Below are 25,029 nucleotides of genomic sequence, written 5' to 3' on the forward strand. Positions count from 1 at the left end.
TAATTTAGGGACTGATATTTTAATAAAAGTTGTTCAGCATTTTTATGTGCAATGTAGGCATGCTATAAGTACTGTTATTAAAAGTAAAAAAAAACAAAATGCAGATTCTGGATTTCTGAAATAAAAACAGAAAGTGCTGGAAATACTGAGCAGGTCAGGCCATAACTGTGGAAGAGAAACTGAGTTAATGTTTTGGGTCAAGCACTGTCAGAACTGGGAACAGACAAAAGGGGTTTGTTAAGCTGCAGGGATGCTAGAGGAGTGGGTATGTGTCCCTTCCTTGCATTTCTCAAAACTAAAACCTATACTATTTTGACTATGCTCTAGCTCTGTCACTGATCCCAGTCACTTATTAACCAAAAAAAATCTTGTTGCAGCTCATCCCTATGGTCACTCTGATTTTCTGCTATCAGCAAATGCTCCATCACCATAACCACCCCCTCCCCCCACTCTCTGTAGCTTAATAAGATCTTCTCTCTTCACAATTATGGTGAAAAAATGTTACAATGCAATGCAAATTTATTTCCTTCTACCCAAGATGAAGTCCCCCCCCCCATCCCTAAAGCTGTTGTCAATTTTAGACAATGAAAGAAATTGACCCTGAAGTTAGAGACATTGATTAATTTAACAGTGATATTTGTAAGGGAAGAGGTATGAGAACAAAGAGGTAACTTAATGGATACTTTAATTTCAGCTTAGATTTATCTGAGTATGAATGCATAGATAAATCTAAGCATTTATTCCTGCCACTACTGGCAATGAAGAGAAGAGCTGAATTAGAAAAATAAACTGGAATTTCTTGAATAGTTGGAATACAGTAATGGATCATATACAGTAATCTCCTTTGGGTGTGCTGAAATTCCAGTCATTTATGATGGTTTTATATTAATTTTTAAATAGTATTGAATTTTCCTTTTTCACTTATGCTGCTCTGCGTGTGAAAATTAAATTTTATGGCTCTGCTGCCATTCAAGATAATGATAGAGGCAAGGTTCTTTCAGTTGCATTAGTTTTTGTGTTATTTAGGTAAAATGGAGTTGTAGAATATAGAATACTACAACACATACAAGCTCTTCGGCCCACTAAACTACACTAAGATCAAACTCCTTCCTTCCTTCCTGCATAGGAGGATTTATTTTTGTATCATCCATGTGTCCATCTAAGAGTTACTTAAATGCCCCTAATGTATCTTCCCTTACCACCACCCATGGAAGGGTGTTCCACACACTTAACACTCTCTGTGTTTTAAAAAAATATCGCTGACTCTCCCCCCCCCCATACTTTCGGTATTAACCATTTTTGCCTGGGCCACTACGCCTAACCTCCTTTTATTGGCCTTTGTCAAGTGCCTAAATACTCAATGATCTCAAGCCCATCAATGACCTGACTGGACCTACTTGTTTTTTCAAAACTTGCACTCAAAATCCACAAACCAACAGCTCTGCTGATAGCAAGGGCACCAAATGTTACAACTGGCTCACTTGCTTTTTCAAAACTCATGCTCAAAATCCATAAACCATCAGCTATGCTGATTGCAAGAGCACCAGATTATGTAGCCTTCTAGGTTGAAAATAACAAGTTTGAAATTGGATGGTTTTAAAGGGAACTTGGAAGAAAGTTAAGATTTGGTTATACTCCTGTCACTGACTTACTGCTGAATTTATAAAACCTGTTTGACTTCTGGGATGTTAGAATAAGTGAAGAAGCAGAATAAAAACACAAGCAACCTCAATCAGGGTTGGATCCCTTTAAATCAGGATACGGCTAGTTAGTAGCTTTTTTTTTGTTAGGTTACATTTTCTTAAACCTCGTGTTGTTGAGTGTATATCGGAATTTTCTGTGAGAAAAAACCATGAGTTTTACATGACTGGCTAAAAGATCCTGTTATTTTGACTAGACATAAACAAAACATGCATAGCTGTCTTAAATAGCATTTGGCTCTACGGGTAATTTTTCTTTACATTTGCTTTGTTTTTTAAAAAATTGGCATTGATAGTGTAATTGCATGTTGATATATTGCTAGAATATCTTATTTAGTCTGATAGAAAAAACCCTCAAAGTAAAACAACCAATTTATTTTTCAATGTTAAAAGTTTAAAACCAATTTATTATCGAAGTACCGATTGTTACCATGCACAACCCTGAGATTTATTTTCTCGTAGGCATTCACAGTAAATACAAGGAACAAAGAGAATAAATGAAAGACTGCCCCCAACAGGACAAACAACCAGTGTGCCAAAGAGAACAAACTGCAAACATGAAAATAAATAGATAGATAAAAAAATAAGCAATAGATATCGCAGACATGAGAAGAATCCTTGGAAGTGAACATGGGTTGTGGAAGCAGTTCAGTAATTGGGCAGGTGAAATTATTCCCTCTGGTTCAAGAGCCTGAAGGTTGAGGGGTATAACTGTTACTGAACTTGATGATGTGAGACCTGAGGCTCCTGTACTACATTCCTGATGGCAGCCATGAGAGGAGGGCACAGCCTGGATGGTGGAGGTCCTTGATGATGGATGATACGTTACTGTGACGTTGCCTCGTGGTGGGAAGGGCTTTACTCGTGATGGACTGAGCCGTATCCAAGACTTTTTGTAAGCTTTTCTGTTTGAGGGCATGGGTGTTCCCATACCCGGCTGTGATGCAACCAGTCAATCCACCATACATCTGTAGAAGTTTGTCAGAGCTTTAGATGACATGCCAAATCTTTGCACACTTCTACCATGCTTTCTTCATAAATTCACTTACGTGCTGGACTCAGGACAGATTCTCTGAAGTGATAACACCGAGGAATTTAAAGTTGCTGACCCTCTCCAACTCTGATCCGCTATGAGAACGACTTATGGACCTCCGGTTTCCTCCTCCTGAAGTCCGTTATAGCTCTTTGATCTTGCTGACATTGAGTGAGTGGTTGTTGTTATGGCACCACTCAGCTAGATTGCACTCTCCTTCCTGTATGTTGATCCATCACCACCTTTGATTCAGCTAATGGCAGTGGTGCCACCAGCAAATTTGAATATGGTATTGGAGCTGTGCTTAGCCTCACAGACATAAGTGTGAAGTGAGTAAAGCAGAGGGCCAAGCACACAGTCTTGTGATGCACCAATAGAGATCGTGGAGGAAATATTGTTGCCAATCCAAACTGTCTTGGGGTCTATAAGTGAGGAAATCGAGGATCCAGTTGCACAAAGAAGTATTAAGGCCAAGCCATGAAGCTTTATTGATTAGTTTTGAGGAATTAGTAGTACTAAATTCTGAGTTGTAGTCAATGAAGAACTTCCTGATGTATGCATCTTCGCTCTCCAGAAGTTCTGTATTTGAGTGAAGAGCCAATGAAATGGTATCATCTGTTGTGCCGGTAAGCAAATTGGAGTAGACCCAAGTCACTCCTCAGGCAATAGTTGATATGTTTTATCACCAACCCCTCAAAGCACTTCATCACAGTGTATGTAACTGCTACTGGATGATAGTCATTAAGGCAGGTTACCACGTTGTTAGGCACCAGTATAGTTGAAGCTTGCTTGAATCTGGTGGGTATCTCAGACTGGTAAAGTGAGAGAACACTCAGCACAGATCTTTAGTGCTCGGCCAAGTACCTTGTCTGGGCTGGTTACTTGCCATGCGTTCGCCCTCCTGAAGGATGCTCTCCTTCAGCCTCAGGGACTCAATTCACAGGGTCATCTGGGACTGTGGGAGTTTGTGAAGGTGCCTCCGTGATTTGATGGTAAAGTGAGCATAAAAGGCATTGAGCTCAGCAGGAAGCAAAGCTTGTTGTCACTTATGTCGCTTGATTTCACTTTATAGGAGGTGATAGACACATTAAGACCAGCTGCAATGACAAAAGTTGAAGGAAAATATGTTGTATCATGGTGCATTAGACCTTTGCAGTTGATTGCCCAGAATCACTGCTTCTGATATGATACTTGTAAAAATGCCATCCCCTTCTCTCAATTCCTCTGTCTCCGCCACATCTGCTCTCAGAATGAGGCTTTTCATTCCAGGATGAAGGAGATGTTTTCCTTTTTTTTTTAAAAAAAAAAGGGGCTTCCCTTCCTCCACCATCAATTCTGCCCTCAAACACATCTCTCCCATTTCACGCACATCTGCTCTCATCCCATCCTCCCACCACCCCAATAGGGATAGGGTTCCTCTTTTCCTCACCTACCACCCCACCAGCCTCCAGGTCCAACATATAATTCTCCGTAATTTCTGCCATCTCCAATGAGATCCCACCACCAAGCACACCTTTCCCTCCCCCCCCCCCCCCCACCATTTTTTGCTTTACGCAGGGATCGCAGATTAATTGCAGGAAACATATCAGAGGTAGTAAAGATTGGAGAACATGGGTTTAGAGTAAATGAGTGGAACCTGCTTCACCTAGAGAGGCAAGTACCTGCAGTACACTACTTGAGAGAATAGTTGAAGCTGTGTTGTTGGCATCGCTTAAGAAGGGTGTGGATTCATGATCATTTACCCCATTAATTTATTGTTTTATTTCTATGTAACATTCCATATTTTCTATTTGTCAATTATTCCTTGTGAAATTTCCTTCAAACTTTGGACGATACATTTATGCAATCTAAGCTAAGTACTTAATTAAGCCCATTACCTCTACTGAGGCATATGCAATCGATTGCATCTCGCCTGAGCCAGGCTTTTAAGATGTCCTCGGGTGTCGCCCATCTTGGTGTCAGACCGTTCCTCTCTTAGGGATGAGGTCTTTGGAGTTTCTGTTGGCATTTTTCTAGCTCTTTTTTTGGGATGGGGTTGCTAACCTCATGCCCAACCATCCTCCTTTCACAACTGGACTTGGGACCTGCTTAGTGGAGTTTATTGTTTAAAATAAGGGGTAGATCTGATATGCAACAAGTCTATAATTCAAATAAGAGATTATTGGAAACCACAAACAATAGAACATTTGCAGATGCTGGAAATCCGAGCAACACACTCAAAATGCAGGAGGAACTCAGCAGACTGGGCAGCATCAATGGGAAAAAGTTAAGTTGACATTTCGGACCGAAACCCTTCGGCAGGACTGGAGAAAAAGAACTGAGAAGTAGATTTAAAAGGTGAGGGGAGGCAACAGAGAACCACCAGGTGAAAGGTGAAACTTGGAGGGGGAGGGATAAAGTAAAGAGCTGGGAAATTGGTTGGTGAGATGAGGTGAGAGAGGAAAAAGGGGATGGGAAATGGAGGAGGGGGGGGGGGTTGGGGGCATTACCGGAATTTAATGAATGTACAGAGAGTAGAGTAGAGAGCTGAGGAAGCAACCTTGTAGAGCACCAGTGTTTAGAATAATTGTGGCAGAGGTGTTCCTTCCTATCCTGACTGATTGTAGTCTGTGGGTCACGAAGTCAAAAGTCCATTGTAGACTGAGTTGTTGCCTCCCAGATCTCAGAGTTTGGTGATGAGTTTGCTTGGAATTGTAATATTGAAGGTGGAGCTGTAGTCAATAAACAATAGCCTATCACTAGTTTTACTGTCCAAGTGTTCCAGAGATGAGTGTAGGGCCAGAGAGAGGATGACATCCATAGATCTGTAGACAAATTGCAATGGTTTAAGGTTGACTGAGAGGCTAGAGTTCATCAATGCCATGACTGCCTCTTAAAGTATTTCATCATGGTAGTTGTTAGAGTCACTGGACGATGGTCATTAAGGCAGGTTACTTGCTTTTCTAGGTACCAGGATGAAAGTGATCTTCTTAAAAGAAGTGTGAATCTCAGACTGAGGCAGAGAGAGGTTAAAAATATCAAATACTCGCCAGTTGATCTGCACAGGATCACACAAGACACATCTGGGCCAGATGCTTTTCACAGGTTCGCTCTGCGGAAAACTGATGTCAGGTCCGCAACGATGATTGTGGGTTTCGGTGCATTGGACGCCGTCGGGGTGGATGAATGTAGAATGTTTTAACCTCATCAGGAAGATATGTGCTGTTGTTGGTTATGTTGTCTGATTTGTTTTGTAGTCTGTTATTGCACATAATCCCCACCACAACCGAAGGCTGGTCTGGGACTCAGTTTTGGAATAGTTTAGTGTCTTGGCGTCCCTGATAACTTTATGGAAATAATAACTCAGTTTCTTGTAAAGGTTAGGGTTTGAATGCTACACAACTAGACTTCAGTAGGGAGTGGATCTCCTGGTTCATCCATGGTTTCTGGCCTGCAACTATCAGGATTGTCCTCTGTAGTACACGGTCCTTGACACACTTGCTGCCAAAGTCTGTGATAATGATGACATACTCATCTGAGTCTTAGAGCATGGATCTGTCTACTAACTCAAAGCAGTCACGTAGAAGCTCATCTACTTCAACTCCCACCCATATGTATTATCTACATATAATAGCCATGATATATATAGTAGATGGTTACATTGTAGTCATTTGGCAAACCAAAATTGCAGTACTTTGCTAAGCTAAGAAGCAGCGAAAGCTTCTTCATTACTTTAAAGTCTTAGATGATACTAAATTGAACATTATTGCTTCATCAAGTATGGGTCAATGTCTAAGATCTCTTGATGTAATCCTGGATCCTAGACTTCCTGACTGGGAGACCTCAGTCAGTCCGGATCCGGAGCAGCATCTCCAACACCATCACACTGAGCACGGGGGCCCCCCAGGGGTGTGTGCTCAGTCCACTGCTGTTCACTCTGCTGACCCATGACTGCTGCAACACACAGCTCGAACCACATCATCAAGTTTGCCGATGACACGACCGTGGTGGGTCTCATCAGCAAGAATGACGAGTCAGCTTACAGAGAGGAGGTGCAGCGGCTAACGGACTGGTGCAGAGCCAGCAACCTGCCTCTGAATGTGAACAAAATGGTTGTTGACTTCAGGAGGGCACGGAGCGACCAGTCCCCGCTGAACATCGACGGCTCCTCGGTAGAGATTGTTAAGAGCACCAAATTTCTTGGTGTTCACCTGGCGTAGAATCTCACCTGGTCTCTCAACACCAGCTCCATAGCAAAGAAAGTCCAGCAGCGTCTCTACTTTCTGCGAAGGCTGAGGAAAGTTCATCTCCCATCCCCCATCCTCATCACATTCTACAGGGGTTGTATTGAGAGCATCATGAGCAGCTGCATCACTGCCTGGTTCGGAAATTGCACCATCACGGATCGCAAGACCCTGCAGTGGATAGTGAAGTCAGCTGTGAAGATCATCGGGGTCTCTCTTCCCGCCATTGCGGACATTTACACTACACGCTGCATCCGCAAAGCAAACAACATTATGAAGGACCCCACGCACCTTTAATATAAACTCTTCTCCCTCCTGCTGTCTGGGAAAAGGCACTGAAGCATTCGGGCTGTCACAACCAGACTATGTAACAGTTTCTTCCTCCAAGCTATCAGACTCCTCAATACCCAGATCCTGGACTGACACCTTACTGCCCTCTTGTCTTGTTTATTATTTATTGTAATGCCTGCACTGATTTGTGCACTTTATGCGGTCTTGGGTAGGTCTGTTGTCTAGTGTTTTTTTCTGTGTTGTTTTTTATATAGTTCGGTCTAGTTTTTGTACTGTGTCATGTAACACCATGGTCCTGAAAAAACATTGTCTTGTAGAGGTGTGCTACACGCAGCGCTGAAATAACGACACGCAGTCGGTGAGCTGCAGTTGCAAAAGAGGTTTATTCAAACTTCGCGCCCTCGCTTTAAAGCCTTCCTGATCCCGCCCTCCCCAGGTGGGAATGCTGTAGGGGGCGCGTATTCACAGTCCCGTCCCGCGCGCGGGCTTTTCCCCTTGCTGGTGAAGCAGGCTTGGTGCCCTCTTTGGGATCTGCCTCAATGCCAGCGCGCGCTGCTTTGTGAGCCGGTTCATGCGCTGGGAAGTGGGTCGCCACAGTCTCATTTTTACTATGTACCGTACCAGCAGTTATGGTTGAAATGACAATAAAAGTGACTTGACTAATGTTCCGGCCAAAGGATGGTTGTTATATTTAAAGACCAAATTCATTACCTTTAGAGCAACCAAGATAATAAGGCCTTACAAATTTAGACTTTGAAATTTAGAATTCTGAGTGGCTAACAAGAATGTATTCTTTGGAACTGGAGCAGGATGTTTTTAATTATCTGTGGTTAGTATTGGCGTAAAACTAATTCTAAGCATGCTGAACTCTCCTTTTAATTTTGAATTTATTACTACATTGCGCACAAAGTGAAACTGATCTTGGCCACTGAATTGTTTTCTGCTGTGAAGATTTCACTGGCAAACTATCTGATCTCCTTGGTCACCAGTCTATAAAGAATTCCTTACTGATAATTTAAAATTAAATCCCTTTCAATCAGTTTATAACAGAAAACTTGATGTGCTCTAAGATTAATTTCCCTTAAATGTGCAACTATAAATTTTATTCATATACTTCAAATTTAGCTAAGACGATAGTCTTTGTTGTGCTACTTTAAATTTTCTCCCTAGGACCACAATGTGTTGGTTGATCACATTACTGCTCTTCCACTAATGTGAGTTCAGTTTGTTGTGAACTTTGCAGTAGCTTGTATGAAAAAGTGGAGGGGGGGAATTAACAGAACAAAATGCATTTTTTGCCAAGCATATTTGTATGAAATCAATTGACTGCTTCCAAGCAGGCCTAAATTATAGTCTAAGGGAGGAGGCTTTTTATGAGGCCTTTTGTTTTGTCCATTTGTGTAGATGCTGATTCTCCCTTTGAACTTTGTGGGGTTAAAATGTTTCAGAATTGTCTGTGCTAATATTTGAAATGTCCAGTTTCTATACTGATATGTGAAATACTCAGTTACTATGCTAATATTTGAAATATTCAGTTACTTACCTAATATTCAGATGAATTTCTTCTGCTAATTCATCTTCCACATCAGAACAGATGTTGCGGTTTTGTTGGGAGTAACAGCTATATCAAATACACCAGAGAAATGGAAAATGGCATGAAAATAATGGGAATTCAGTGGCCAAAAACACTGTAATAATGCATTTTTTAAAACCTTACGCATGTGGTAGATTTTAACACTTGTCTGATTCACATGTATCTATTCAATTATATTAGCTCCTCAGTGGTTTAAGGGATCAGGACAGAAAATAGTCCAATGATTCTAGTGCTAATGCAAAGCAAGTTCACTGATATACGAAATGATTTAATACACAAGTAACATGGGAGGTCTGTGTCATCAGTGGGAAAAAAGAGCAACACTTAGACTGGAAACAGTCAATTCAGATCTCTCCTACAACTGGATGAAGACAACATTTAAAAGGCAACTTGGACAAATAAATGTAGAGAGATATGGGCCAAACATTGGCAAATGGGACTAGCTTAGATGGGCATCTTTGTTGACATGGATGAGTTCGACCTGAGGACCTACGTCCATGCTGTTACTCTGACTAAAGATCACCAAATATTAAATTTTAACACTTAACATAACTAGAAGTAAAAGAACTAAAAAAAAAAATTGATTTTCTCACTTGGCCACAAATAACTTACATTTATGCAGCCCTTTTATGCCTATTTGCAGATGGAATAGTAGTTTAGAAAATGCTCAGGATTTATTTCTAACACTATTAATACTATCACAAGTGGTCTAAGGGATTTATTCGAGATGGAGGTCTGTAATTAGTGGTGTACCACAGGTATCTGTGCTGGGACTCCTGCTGTTTGTGTGTACATTAATGACCTGGATGAAAATGTAAATGGTGGGTTAATAAGTTTGTGGATGGTACCAAGATTGATGGAGTTGTGGATAATGTAGGAGACTAGCAAAGAATACAGGGTGTTATAGATCATTGTAGACATGGGCAGAGAAATAGCAGATGGCGTTTAACCCAGATAAATGTGAGGTGATACACCTTGGTAGGGAAAATGCAAAGAGCTGGTACACTGAGCAGAGTGATCTTGGGGTCCAAGTTCAAATACTTGCTTTTATTAGTTGAGGCATTAAGTTCAAAAGTCAAGAGGTTATATTGCAACTTTATAGAACTCTGGTTAGGCCACACCTAGAGTATTGCATACATTTGTAGTCATCCCACTAAAGGAAAGATGTTGAGGATTTGAACAGCTTGCAGACAAGGTTTACCAGGATGTTGCCTGGTTTAGAGGATGTGCTGTTATGAGATGCTGGACAAACTTGGGTTGTTTTCTCTGGAATGGTGGAGGCTGAGGGGAGATCTGATAGAGGCTTATAAGATTATGAGAGACATAGATAAAGAAGACAGGAATATCTTTTTCCTAGGGTAGATATGCCTCATACCAGAGGGCATGCATTGAATGTGAGAGGGGGGTAGGTTCAATGGGGGTGTTTTTTTGCTCAGGAAGTGGTAGATGCCTGGGATATGGACTTGGTGTAGGTGGGAGGGATTAGTTTTTGTTTTTAGCTGGTTTGGCACAACATTGTGGACCAATGGTCCTGTTCCAGTGCTGTACTGTTCTATGCTCTAAGTGCTGGTTTCCAATGGGATCATTTAAATATGCTTTCAAAGACAAGTGGATTCCAGTTAATTGGGCCATCGGATTCATCAATGCAGCTGCTTATTTGCAACAACTCTTAAAGAAGAAAAACTGACTAAGAAAATAACCAGAGTTTCCTTAATTTATTTGGGGAACTTTTGCTGCTAAATTTGACCAGGAAGCTGTTGCTGAACAGTTTCTAAGTAGTGTCAGTCATATGCACTTGTGACTTGGAGCAAGCAGATTTTAAATAACATCAGTTGTGTGTGCTTGTGTTATATTATCCATTTGGGCCGACGGACACTAATTCATAAAGCAGTGATATTTAATAATGTTGATCATTATTGTGATTTTAAAAATGTCAGACCCTTGCCGAGATGGCATGAAGGGATTTGAATAGCCAAAATATTACCCTAGGTGTCTGAGCAGATTTTATTCATTTCTAAAGAACATGGGTAATTTTTTGGCTAATTTCAAATCCTTTGAAAGCAAGTTATCAATGGGATGAATTCGTCCATTGATAACTTGAAAACTAATGTAGTTTTATAATACTTAGTAGTATTAGTAATGCTCTAATTCGTTCTGTATTTCTTTTAAATACCTAACTTGTTACTCAGTTAAACTGCAGTTTGTCTTTTTTTATAAGTATTTCCATGAAACTTCAACTAATTGGGGCAGCCTCTTAATTGGGCCAAAATGTATTGGTTCTGATGTGCCCCAATTAAGTGGAATCCACTGTATATCTGGTTAAGGTATGTCTATAATATGATACTGAAAATTGGTTCCTTTTGGAACAACCCACTCAGTATTCCAGCAACAGCTGGATCCTCTTTTTGCAGAAATAGACCAATACATTAATTTTCTGATGCTGGCTCCTGATTAACAGTTAGGCTCTTGTATCTTTTATAATATTATATCCAGAGCAAAGGACTGGTTGTGTCGTAGTTCCAAAACCAGTCATACCCTGTAACAAGGAAAGTTTCCAGTTCTTGAATGGCAAGTGATCACAGTCATGGTATAAAGCTAGTTTGTGTGTAGTTTCTTGACATAATTGTCTTTTCTTGATCTAGCCTTGTGACTCTTGTGGACACTGACCGTTCAGAAACCAAGCCACAATATAATGAAATTGGACTTACCATAGGTGTGCATTTCTGGTGCTTGACAGCTCTGGTATGGTTGGATTTGCCTGAGCTTGGATTTAGTTTTTTGTGGTGTTTTTGCATATTGCAAAATTCTGCAGGCCACACAGGAAGAAATAGAAAAATAAGATCAAGAAGGAATGGATAAGATGGTCATCTGAAAGATTAATTCCCAGTGGTGGTTCCAGAACTATGAAGCATTAAATTAATATTCTTTCATGCAAACCTTTCCTTGCCATTGCAAAACTTCCAACATAAAATTCACTATGTCCTACCTGCCTGATGTCCACCACCTCTTCCAAACTATATTTTTGCAGGGGTTCTCTTGTATCAATACCGGTTTCAGTGCCAGACAAATGTAATCTCTCACTGTTACAGTATGGAGTTTACTACTTTGTTCTTATCACAGCAGAACCAGAGTTAAGCAAATACAATCTACCTATGCTGTCCATTTGCAAGGTTTTGATCCAAAACATCGACAATTTCAATCCGCTAAGCTTCTCCAGCAAATTACTTATTTCTATATATGACAAGCTTTTGTTTGTGTTCAAATGCTCCTAGAAGATGATTCGTGATTCACAAAAACACAGAGATAGAAATCTGGTTGCCACCTGAACAGAGGCCATTAGCATTATAGGCTTGATGCACATTAATTCTGATTTTCCTTTTAATGTGATTTTTAAAAATGGTTCCTTGTTGCAGGCATGTACTAAAAATTGCCCCCATACCCTTAATGAGCAGGAAATACAGTTGAAATACAATATATTTCATAAGATTCTTACAGACTGAAAAAACTGTAACAAGCAATTTTTGCTATCAAATCAGAAGTTGTTTACTGTTAGTTCCAGGACAAATAATGGACTCCAGACACCTGTATACGACCTTATCAAAAGCCTTCTGAAAAACCCAAGTACAACTCATTCACTGGTGTCTGATATCTCTTCTACTTATCAACTGCTCAAAGAACTCCAGCAGTCAAATAAGACTTTCCTTTCATAACTTCGAAACTTATACAGTAGATTTTGGTTAATTGGGGCATATTGGGACCAGTATATTTTGGTCCATTTAAGCAGCTGCCACAATTACCCAAAATTTCATGGAAATAGTTAGAAAGGGATTAAAAAAAAGACAAACTAGGTAACAAGTATTTAAAAGAAATACAGAACAAATTTACCAATATTACTACAGTACCATAAAACTTTCTAATAGTTATCAACGAAGGAATTCAACCACTGTACGGTGCCCTGTTCTTCTGATTGACTGTAAACGAACAAACTCAGCACAGACTCCTAGGACTGCCTTTGAACTTGTTGAGGTAGTGAAATTTCTTCATTTTCACTCCTGGCCATTTCTGGTATCTCCAAGCCTGAAAGCTTGAAAACACAGTGAGCAAAACAGTTCCAAATTGTCTTATTGCTTATTTCTCACCAACTATCAATGACAAAAATCACTTGCTTTTGAACACAAACACACTTAACTATTTAAAAAAATTGTTCACTCTAAGCACAGCATAGTGGTAACAGCCATACAAGCTCACTCAATTGACGCTAGTGAGAAACTGTTTGGCAACAGTTTCAATCATACAGCAATTATGCTGCCTGCCCCAATTATGCAGCATAGTGTCCTAACAAATGAAAGGAAATCCTAGCTATTTTCTCAATTAGATTTTGTTCTTTAAGAGTTGTCCCAAATAAGTGGCTGTCCTGATTAACTGATGGCCCAATAAAACAGAATCCTCTTTATTTTCATGTTTCTGCCAATAAACTGATGGAGTGTCAATACAGTGGATTCCAGGAGCAGCTCAACATGTTTGGGAAACACAAGCATGAACTCGTTTCTGTGATGACAAAGGGCTGAGATGATCAGCCTCCAGGAAGTACAGTCATCTTCTCTTTGTGGGAGATGTCATTCTGGCTAAGAAGATTTTCCCTCTGGCTTGCATTTATTTCAAGTTAATCATGGCTTCTTGCTGTAACACTGGATCAAGTATTATGCTGAGGGCAATCTCTCACCACACTTCACATTTGGATTGATATTGTTTGTTGATGATGTGTGAACCAATGAATGAGCAACACATTTATTACAACCTATCACATATTAGAATATATTATATTAAAGCCAGCTTCATATCACTTTGTGAATTGCAGGTCAGACTGCATTTGTCTGCATGCTTGGAAATGCAGTGGTTTGTGACACTGGACGCTAAGAATTAAAATTCAGCTATGCTCACGCTCCCAAGTCCTGTTACTCCATGATTCTCTTGTGTGTTTGTTGGAAGTTGTTATTTAACTTGCCTTAATGCTGTCAGTGGTAAGATTTGAAATATGTGAAGGATATGAAGGAACTCACACTGACTACAAAGATGGCAGTTTTCTTATGAGGGATATTAACAGTAGGCTATCTTCCACAAAGGGGTTTTAATGTATTTGTATAGTAAATTAGAAGATTTGTGAAAATATGTTGTACCTGACAATATCTATCTTTTGTTTTCACTTTCCTCAATAGAAAGGGAATTCTAGAAGAATATGTAAACATAACTAGCCTTGTGACAGAACAGATAGTAACTATCCACAAGGATGTCCAAAATTCTGTGGAACAAATCGACCCCACTTCAGAGTATAGCCACTTCATTGAAAATCACAGGTAATGTATTTATTATTCAATCCAGTACTAAAAACTAAAACACTAACAGTGACTACTGTACCAGAGGGTGCAGTACCCATGGTCAACCACGACGGACGGAGTAACAAAATATTTGTAATGCAAATTTACAGGGTAGCCAAGATTCCCTGACCGTAACTGTGGATGAATCATTGTTCCAGATACTTAGTTGCTCTTGTTTGATCAACGTTGAAAGGTTGAGTAACATTGAATAGACAAATTTGAAGATTGTACTGTCCTGAAGTGTTAGCCTAGATTTTAAGTGCTAGCTTTAGGAGTTGGTTCCAAAATCTTATGATTCTGAGATGGAAAGAAAAACTGAAAAACTAAGGAATGCTGTTTACAAAACAAATTTTTGAAAATGTAAATATTGCTTTGGGGTGTGTTTGTAAATTCTCCTCATTGGTAATAAATTTACATTTGTAACTACCGGTATATTGTTTTTCTGATAGTAATTTTTTTACATTTTTATATGTAATACAACTCCATGGTCAATTTAATTTAATGTTTTTTTTAGAAAAGCATCAGTCAAGGGTAGTTTAACAGATGCTTGCATATTGTTTTCAATACATGACTTCTTTTTTGTAGGTCACAGCCAATTAGGGAAGCGTGTATTGAATTTGATGTTCTATTATTAGAAGAAATAGAAAATGTTCAGTCCAGTGATATCTTGTGGAACAACTTAACAGCAGAAAGTTTACAAACAACGTAAGTTTCAGTAATAGTTCTTATGCCTTTGCTATGTGGTTTCTCAACATTTTAAACAATAATCATTTGGGCCTTCAATATTTAACAGCAGCTGCAAGGAAAGTACCGGTATTTGCTTTGAGTTCTGAGAACAGTTACTAAAATCAGGGCACATTTTGTTTATAACAGATACCTGAAAGGATGTTAAATTATTAAAGTTTGCTGAAATTGAGAATGTTAAACTGAAAGAAATCATTGAGCCTTGGGTGCAAATAGCAGATTTTGTCAATTATTATTAACAATAATTGCAAAGTAAATTTTGAAATTCAGAGAAGAAGATTAATTTCCAGTGTTTGAGGTTTATTTTCTACCCATGTTCATTGTTCAACTGTAGACCTTCCAGGTGATTGTTAATGTGTCTTAAATATGGTGGTATCATATTTAAGCCTCCACCTGCACCCTATATGGACTCGGGACCATGTGGGGTATGTTTTAATGCTATTTGAGGACAGGAATCTTTTCTGACTTTCCATTCATAACTTAAGATTCTAGAGCACAGACGTGTGCTGTTCATATTTCTCAGAATATGATTCAGTTGGATAGTGATGGGAACCTGAATCATGAATTTTCTATTTAGTGTGGCAAGGCTTATTGTTGATCTCAGACATTTAAAATATCTGACTGTGACATTTTTGATACCTTTGCAGATAATTTGTATAGCTTTTCTATTGCAGCTTAGGTCAATCACTTCTTGAAATTCTTAGATTATCTTCTGCTCTTTCAATAACAGGCTAAAAACAACAACTGAAGATTTAATCCAGACTCAACAAACCATTACCAACAAAGAAGAAATCATGATAGAACTTGAGAAAAAAATTCAGGAAACCACAATGGCATGTGAAAAGAAATCTGAGTAAGTATCAATACGCGAACTTCAAGTTACTATTTTGATAAACCTTTTTTGGAAAAACTCAAAGCAGTGATTTAAATTCCAGATCCTATTACAGGAAGACAACAACTAGAGCTATACCTCTTAAAAGGTCCTGTGTTGTTTTTGAATTGCAATGCATATTTACAGTGCCTATAAAAAATGTTCACACCCCCCCCCCCCCCCCCCGCCCCAGCCTCCTGGAAGTCTTCTTGTTTTATTGTTTTACAACATTGAATCACAGTGGATTTAATTTGGCTTTTTTGATGCTGATCAACAGGAAAAAAACTTTGGTGTCAAGGTGAAAACAGCTATCTATAAAGTGATCTAAATTAATTACAAACATAGAGCACAAAATAATTGATTAATTATTCACCCCCTTCAAAGTGTTTAGTAAATGCACCTTTGGCAGCAATTACAGCCTTGACTGAGTCTGTATGAATAGGTCTCTATCAGTTTTGGACATCTAGACACTGCAATTTTTCTCCATTTTTCTCTACAAAACTGCTCAAGCTCTGAGAGATTACATGGGTATCGTGAGTGAACAAAGCTTTTCAAGTCCAGCCACAAATTCTTAATTGGATTGAGGTCTGGATTCTGGCTTTGCCACTCCAGGACATTAATTTTGTTCTTTTTAAGCCATTCCTGTGTAGCTTTGGAGTCATTGTCTTGCTTGAAAATACAAATCTTCTCCCAAGTCACAGTTCTCTTGCAAACTGCCGAGGTTTTCTTCCAGGATTTCCCTGCATTTTGTTTCATTCATTTTACCCTCTAACGTCATAAGCCTTCCAGGGCCTCCTGCAGTGAAGCATCCCCACAGCATGATGCAGCTACCACCATGCTTCAAGTTAGGGTGGTGTGTTTTTGATGATATGGGGTGTTTGGTGTCGGCCAGTTTTTGGTCTGATGGCCAAAAAGCTCAATTTTGATTTTATCAGACCATAGAACTTTCTTCCAGCTGACTTCAGAGTCTCCTGGCAAACTAGCTGAGATTTCATGAGAATTTTTTTTTTCATCAGTGGCTTTCACTTTGCCATTCTGCCATAAAGCTGTGACTGGTGATGCACCCAGGCAACAGTTGTGGTCTGCGAAGTCTCTCCCATCTCTTCCAGAGTTGTAATAAATGTCTTAATGGCCTCCCTCACTAGTCCCTTCTTGCACAGTCCCTCAGTTTTTGAGGGCAGCCTGCCCCAGACAGATTTACAGCTGTGCCATATTCTTTTCATTTTTTTGATGATTGGCTTAACTGTACCCCAAAGGGTATTCAGTGACTTGGAAATTTTCTTGTATCCATCTCCTGACGTGCTTTCAATAACCTTTTCGCGGAGTTGCTTGGAGTGTTCTTAGACTTCATGGTGTAGTTTTTGCCAGGGTATTGACTCACCAGCAGTTGGACCTTCCAGATACAGGTGTATTTTTACTACAGTCAGTTTAAACACCTTGACTGCACACTGCGATCTGCATTTAACTAATTATGTGACTTGTAAAACCAAACAGTAGTGATGATTTGGTGTGTCATATTAAAGGGAATAAATGCTTTTTATAGGCAAAGTATTTGTATTTCCAACTGAGAACTACGCTGTCATTTAAAGTATTCTTTGCAGACTGATCACAGATATCTTTGTAAAACTAATATTCCAAATTGCTATCATCTTTTAAAATATACAGCAAAACAGATTTTGGTTGCATATTATTTCTCTTGCAATTCCTTCTTATTGTAACCCTCGGTTTAGCTAGCGACTTAATCTAGGGCATATATGTCAAACTCAAGGCCCGCGATGGAATTATCTTTGGCCCGTGAGATAATATCTAATTACTATTAAAGCTGGCCCCAGTAATCGAAGCGCCTATGGCGTATGATATGGCTAATGCTGAGTTTATTCAGGTCCAAGGTTTTCAGGGTTTTTAGTGTTTATTCGGCAGTCTTGCTCGGCAGTCTTCTTCATAAGAAACGGAATTTGTAAAGTGAAACACTTTGTAGTTATAGCAGAGACTGAGACACATGAGAGCAGGCTGAAAAAACGGAGGCAACGAAAGCTGCATTCGCACGCGTCCGACTTATCCGGCCCGCATGAAGCTGCATTTTGCTCAATCTGGCCCGTGACCTAAAATGAGTTTGACACCCCTGATCTAGGGGATGATAGCCCCCCCGGCCCGGCCAAACTTAAGAAATCTTGTTTGGGCGGATGCTGTGCGATGTGTCCCCTGTTACAAATCAGTACCCCGAAATAACAAACAGTACACAATATGTGACTAAATGATTGAGCTTTATAATTCTTAATTAGACTATATGGTTAGTAAAGAAACAAAAAAAAGGGCCCATTCTCATAAAACAGTCTAATGCGCAAACATTGGAGCTCACAATGTCGTCCATTTGTTCCCATTGTTCTCCTCAGAGCGTAGCCGACCCTTGACCCCTCACTCCTCAGTCCACTCCGTCCGGCAGTCTACCAGCTCTCTGCATTTGCGTTCTCTCTCTCATTGCTCTGCAACTAAAGGCCACAAAACCCCTGCTCCCAAACACACAAGAAAGAACAACATACCGCTCATTGGCTAACATGCCGTTACCTCTCGTCATAACCCAAATATTGCTGTTACAGAGAACAGTTACCTTAGCCTGAGCAGTGAAACATTACAGAGAGGCCATTACATTAGCAGTGAAACCTTACAGCATGTTACATTATTATTAAATCTGTTAGGCCATAAATCCCAAATCATGATTAGCTGTGTTTAAAAATAAAGATTTTTTTTTGATCAAATTCCATTTATCTGCATTTTCTAATTTTTGAACCATTTGCTATTGAAAATTCCTTACACACTTGCACCAAATCTTTAGTGAGTTTGGAAAAAGCTCTATTCAAGCAACTGTTCCTTTTCTGCTCCAATGGCTGTAGCTTCACTGGTTTCTTCATATAACTGAAATGCCCCCAATTGCTTTCTTGGCATCTCTAGTTTTGGCTTGAACACAAATAATGAAAACAAACCACTAGTTTTATTTTTTGGAGAATGTTAACTCTAATGAGTTGTTTTCAGAAAAGGTTATTTTTCTTGCATACTGGCGTGCCATTTCATAATGAAGATGGAGAACATATAATTAATTCAAAATTTCTTTCTACCAGCATTGTGCCACTGCTGAGTCAGAAGCAGGCGTTGGAGGAGCTGCGGCAAAATGTTCAGCAGATGAAGTGTACTGAAGCTAAACTCTTGGCACAGAAAGATTTATTGGATCGAAAGGTCAAAGAAAATGATGGGAAGGAACCACCTCCAGTGTTGGCCTATGAAGATGATGCAAGATCTGTTACTTCAATGGTACATTTAAATATACATATTATGTCCTTCAGATATTCATATTTAATAACTGTAACAAAAGTAAGCTAAAAGAAAAATATGAGAAAATATCACATGTTTGTCTGATATTTCAGATGTATTTGGGAGCTAGGTTATGTCAATACATTTTTACTGAGCATGAAAAGTACTATGAATATAAGGAATATAAGGTGCTAAAGGCTATTATTTGGACAATAAATTTAAAAAGAAGTGAAAAAACAATTATAACTCATCATTCAAAGATCAGTACACTGAGCAGGTCATATTGCACCTGTGGAATCTGAAAAAGAGCTAAACGTTAAGGTTGAAAATGTTTTGTCAGAACTGGGAAGGAGAGAAAGTAACTTTTAAGTTTCAGAAAGTGGATGGTTGGACAAAATAATTTTTCCTGATAGGTGAAACCAGGGCTATCATGGACAGAGATGCAGTTGAAACAGATTGTATATTGGGGGTGGGGGGGGTGTGTATGTCTGATTCCGTCCGATTAATGGCCTGGGCCTGCTGCAATTTGCCTACTGCCACAACAGGTTTACAGTGGATGTAATCTCACTGGTTCTCGGCTTGGCTTCGGAACAATTAGATGACATCCTAGTTGGGCTGCTGTTCATCAATTACAGCATATTCAATGCTATTGTCCCCTCAGTACTATCAATAACTTGCACCTCTGCACCTCTCACTGCAACTGGATTCACGACTTACTTCTCAGGAGACCACAGTCAGTGCGGATTGGTAGTAACATCAACTTCTCACTGACAGTCAACACAGGCATACCACAGGATGTGTGCTTAGACCACTACTTTACTGTCTCTATGTTCTTGAATGTGTGGCTCAGCACAGCTCAAACACCATCTATAAATTTGCTGATGACACCACTGCTGTTGGCAAAATTTCAAATAACAATGAAGAGGCATATAGGAGTGAGATAGATGGCTGGTTAAGTGATGTTGACAAATCAACTAATAGCAGCAAGGCCAAGGAATTGATCGTGGACTTTAGGAAGGGGAAGTTGGGAGAACACAGACCAGTCCTCATTGAGGGGTTGGCAGCTTCAAGGTCCTGAGTGTCAGCATCTCAGAGGACCTGTCCAGGGTCCAATACATTGATGCAATGACCAAGAAGCCTGAAGCTTGACTTCTTTAGGAGTTTGAGGAGAAACAATATGTCACCAAATACTCTAGCAAATTTCTATAGATATACAATGGAGACTATTCTGACTGATTTCATCACAGTTTGATATGAAACTTCTAATGTACAGGATAGCGAGAGGCTGCAGAGGGTTGTAGACTCCACTCTGTCACGGGCAAAACCCTGCCTGCCATTAAGGACATCTGCAAGAGGCAGTGCCTCAAGAAGGCAGCGTTCATCACTCCCCTCTGGCATCAGATTTCTGATTCATCAATGAACTCTTGTTATTCCTCTTTTACACTATTTATTTTGTAATTTATAGTAATTTTCATGTCTAGCACTGTGCTGCTATCAGAAAACAACAATTTTCATGACATACACTCAGTAGCTACTTTACTAAGCACACTTAATAACCTGGCACTGAGTGCACGTTCATGGTGTTCTCCTGCTGTAGCCCATTGACTTCAAGGTTCGATGTGTTATACGTTCAGAGATGCATGTGTGTGTGTGCGTGTGAATGCGCGCGCGCGCTATGGAGCTTTATCAGGTTGCTGACTGGATTAGAAAGGATGACTTAAAAAGAGAGGTTGGCCAAACTTATTTTCTCTGTAGCATGAGAAGTTGAGGGGAGACCTGATAGAATTTTATGAATTTATGAGAGCCATATATAGAGTGAGCAATCAGAATCTTACCACAGGGTAGATATGTTGACACTACAAGGCATGCATTTAATGTGAAGAGAAACGATTTAATGCTGATGTGCAAGTGTTAGATACATGGGATATGACCAAAGGAAGAATGGCTGAAGTTGTCTAGTACTTCAGTGCAAGGGTATTTATTAGAGGCATCAACAGTCAAACTTATAAAAAATAGCGTAAATAGAAAACAAAATATTTGCTAAAATATGTCTACCAGAAAACACAAAATAGCTGCATACTTATATTCTAGTCCAGCGTGAACTCCTGGCAGCTTCTATCTCTCTCTTCTTCTGAAGGTTACAAGCTCCATTTTATTAGGCACCAGGACATACCATCTTTAATTACTCAGAAAGATAACTTATGACTATACATGAATTAAAATATGATGCATCCAACAATGTAATTGCAATCTTATTACAAAATAAGCAGAAGTATCTCCCTTAAATATAGAATACAAACAAGATATACACATTTATACATCTCCATTACTAAAGAAACAGAATATTCCACCATGTATGGTGGTAAAGGCACCATACAGCCAGCCCAAGCGCTTCAGCTCAGCTTAGAGAATATTATGAGAATATGCAATGACATCAGAATGACAAGGCAATGTTCGTGTGTGTAAGGAACGTGTTTACCAAGTGCTTTCTGTCACAGCATGCAAATTTTTTTTCCACGTAGTGAGTGGTAGGTGCCTGGAATTGCCTTCCAAGGGTAGTGGTAGAAGCAGATAGTGGCTGTGGTGTTTAAGAGATTGTTAGAACGACAGAAAAATCTGTAGGGAATTGAGTGATGTGGATCAAGTATCTGCAGAAACAATTTAGTTTAATTTGGATTTGTTTTTCACACAAATATTGTGGCCAAAATGGCCTTTTTCCTGTTCTGTGTTCTAAGTGAGCTCTGTGAACAAGTTGAAATAAGGGATCTACTAGTACCTGTGGATTTTGATGAGATGAAACACTGCATGGTTGGGTAACAGTTTGGATGTTTCAAGTGCAACTGGAGTCAGTGATTGGTGGTCAGATGAAGAGTGATGAAATCATGATCCTATCTGTAAGAGCATTTGAGAAGGAGCAAATAACTTGAACTACCATGAACTGTGGCCTATAATTTATCAACCTAATGTCAATTTCTGACACTTCCTTTTTGTACTCTTTTCTGTTTAAAAAGAAGCCACTGACCAAGTTCCTGTTGAAATGTCAGCAGTAAGTGTGTGAGAACAGTCCATCTATCTGCTCTTCAACATCCCCTATGTACTAGGTATTGAATCCCTTTCCAGTATACTGCATCAATAGCCTTTCTCTGTTTGATTACTATTTGCCATAAATTATAGTTGTGAAGTTATTTTCTGTTAATTCTATTACTCATTTCAAAAATGTCAGATTTCTTCATTTTCCTCTTTAACTACAACATTTCAAAATATACTTAGAATTTATCAGAAATGGGCCATTAAGTATAACAAGGCAAATGGTAAAGGAAATGCAGTAGCTGCTCAGTAGTTATTGGTTCAGCAATCCAAAGACATGGATTAACAAATCAGAGATCTAAGTTCAACTCTCACAATAAACAGTGAATCCTGATTTCAAGTGTTTATGCTGAATAAGAATAAAACAATTTAGAGCACTTCAGTGACTTGGACATTGAATCTGGATAGAACAGTCACACCTAGCCCAACTACACTTCTAAAATTCCTTCTCACAAATATCTTGGGAACTGGTGGCTAAATTGCAAAGCAGTTGTACAATTGGTAGGCAATAATCTGATGTAGAGTTTCGAGCTGAAAAGTTGACAATTCCTTTCCCTCAACAGATGCTGCTTGACTTGTTGAATTCCTCTAGTAGTGTTTGCAACAACCTGACATAGTTGTACTCACAAGATTGTACGTTATGCCAGACTGACTGTCTTATCACATCATTCGTAAGACAAACAACCTAAAGTGAAAGCACATTGGTATACTCTGCTTTTAGTCTTTCAGCCAAATATCTAACCATCATGAGCTTTGCATGTGGATAGTTCTTTGTTTTTTTAAAGTAGTGGACCATTCACAATATTGTATGTAATTTCCTCTTACTGCTCAGGGGATCACATGATTTGGTGGTTGTGATCATAAATGTTATCAGCAAATTGTCATACTTTTGTAGCTGTAATCACTAAACCACCTAAATTGAATCTGCTTTCAATGTAGTGAACAACCCAGAACACAAGTGGAAACTCAGTTTTAAAAAAATATTTCCCACTGTTAGCAGTTGGAAGAAGAATTGTCATTTGGCTTTTGAACCATTTAACATCTTACTGTAATCCTTCATATAAAGTGCCACTCTTTGCTTTATGTTAAAAAGTTCAGTCCTGTTCTGTTTCTAGCTAAGATTATTTTCACTTTTTTGTGCAGCTCTGTTCTAATTATTTTTTGCTTGCCTTTCAGTCACAATGAAATTACTAGCATGGTGTCTCAATTTTAAGTTCTCGTATAGTTCAGATGCAACTCTGACAGATCTAGGAAGCCAGCTGGTGAAGGAGGAAAACCACAAACAAAATTTTGAAAGAATTGGCTATAATCAGTAGCCTCACAGTAGATAAATAAAATAGATTATTGCACAGTGTTCAATGCATAACAACATCTCTGTAGATGATGCAGTCCATTCCTACATTTAGCAATACCTTTGCAACATCTATGACTGACTGAGAGGCAGAGGTTCACTTAGAGTCAACATCATATACTAATAGTGCTGGAGTACCGCATTCTGTAAGGTAAATAACACCTACTTTTCTTTTAAGCTATCTCTTAGGATCAAAGATAACATGCTTTCCATTCCTGCTCTGCAGATTCTGAAGTGATTGAGGCCAATGTGGCACTTAAAGACTTTGTAACAGTTTTAGCAGGAGTGCTGGACTCTGCAGGTGTGCGAATAATTTGTGAGATGCTATACTCCTGCTAACACTGGACTGCTGGCATATGAGGGGTTAGCAGTGTCTTTCTAAATATTCTTTCTCCACTTGAAGTAGTTGGTAAGGATTCCTAGGAATTGGTGGGTTGGTGAACTTTTTTTAAAGAAGGCTTTGAGTTCTATCCTTGAAATATATATGCTGTTAACCAGGTAATCTCTTGTCATTTGCAGAGTTTGGAATAAAAGTTTTCTGTGAAGCATACAAATGATATGGTCTTTCCAATGGAGCAAAATGAGTATAATTAGGATCTCAGTCCTAGATAAGTTGACTTGGGAGAAGAGACTGATGTTAGTTTCCTTATCCTGCTAATGGATTTGAAAGATTTTGTAGAGGCAACAATGCAGGTAATAGTAATACTCTAGTACTTTGAAGTACCTGGTGGTAGATTTCAAACTCTCTGAAGCATTTAGAGGCCATGTTAATTGTGGGCTTTCAAACAACAACACACACAAAATGCTGGTGGAACACAGCAGACCAGGCAGCATCTATAGGAGAAGCGCTGTCGACGTTTCGGGCCGAGACCCTTCGTCAGGCCTAACTGAAAGAAAAGATAGTAAGAGATTTGAAAGTAGTGGGGGGAGGGGGAAATGCAAAATGATAGGAGAAGACTGGAGGGGGTGGGATGAAGCTAAGAGCTGGAAAGGTGATTGGTGAAAGTGATACCGAGCTGGAGAAGGGAAAGGATCATGGGACGGGAGGCCTCAGGAGAAAGGAAGGGGGGGGGGGGGGGAAGCACCAGAGGGAGATGGAGAACAGGCAAACAACTAAATATGTCAGGGATGGGGTAAGAAGGGGTAGAGGAGGCCACTGTCAAAATGAATCCAAACTCAGGTTGGAGGAACAGCACCTTATATACCGGCTGGGTAGCCTCCAACCTGATGGCATGAACATTGACTTCTCTAACTTCCGTTAATGCCCCTCCTCCCCTTCTTAGCCCATCCCTGACATATTCAGTTGTTTGCCTGTTCTCCATCTCCCTCTGGTGCTTTCTTTCCCCCCCCCCCCCCTTTCTTTCTCCCGTGGCCTCCCGTCCCATGATCCTTTCCCTTTTCCAGCTCGGTATCACTTTCACCAATCACCTTTCCAGCTCTTAGCTTCATCCCAC

General features: G+C 39.6%; 1 protein-coding gene across 4 annotated transcripts in view; it reads left to right on the forward strand.

Moving 5' to 3' along the window:
* Positions 1–25,029, forward strand: part of fer (fer (fps/fes related) tyrosine kinase) — a 156,440-nt gene that overhangs the window by 83,567 nt on the left and 47,844 nt on the right. For all 4 annotated transcript variants that reach the window (XM_073068125.1, XM_073068117.1, XM_073068134.1 and 1 more), the window contains exons 6-9: positions 14,058–14,195; positions 14,802–14,921; positions 15,691–15,813; positions 18,948–19,137. In XM_073068125.1, coding sequence (XP_072924226.1) covers positions 14,058–14,195; positions 14,802–14,921; positions 15,691–15,813; positions 18,948–19,137 — 571 coding nt within the window. The remainder of the gene's footprint in view (positions 1–14,057; positions 14,196–14,801; positions 14,922–15,690; positions 15,814–18,947; positions 19,138–25,029) is intronic.

Source organism: Hemitrygon akajei, chromosome 2, assembly GCF_048418815.1.
Source record: "Hemitrygon akajei chromosome 2, sHemAka1.3, whole genome shotgun sequence".
In the NCBI taxonomy this organism is placed as follows: domain Eukaryota; kingdom Metazoa; phylum Chordata; class Chondrichthyes; order Myliobatiformes; family Dasyatidae; genus Hemitrygon; species Hemitrygon akajei.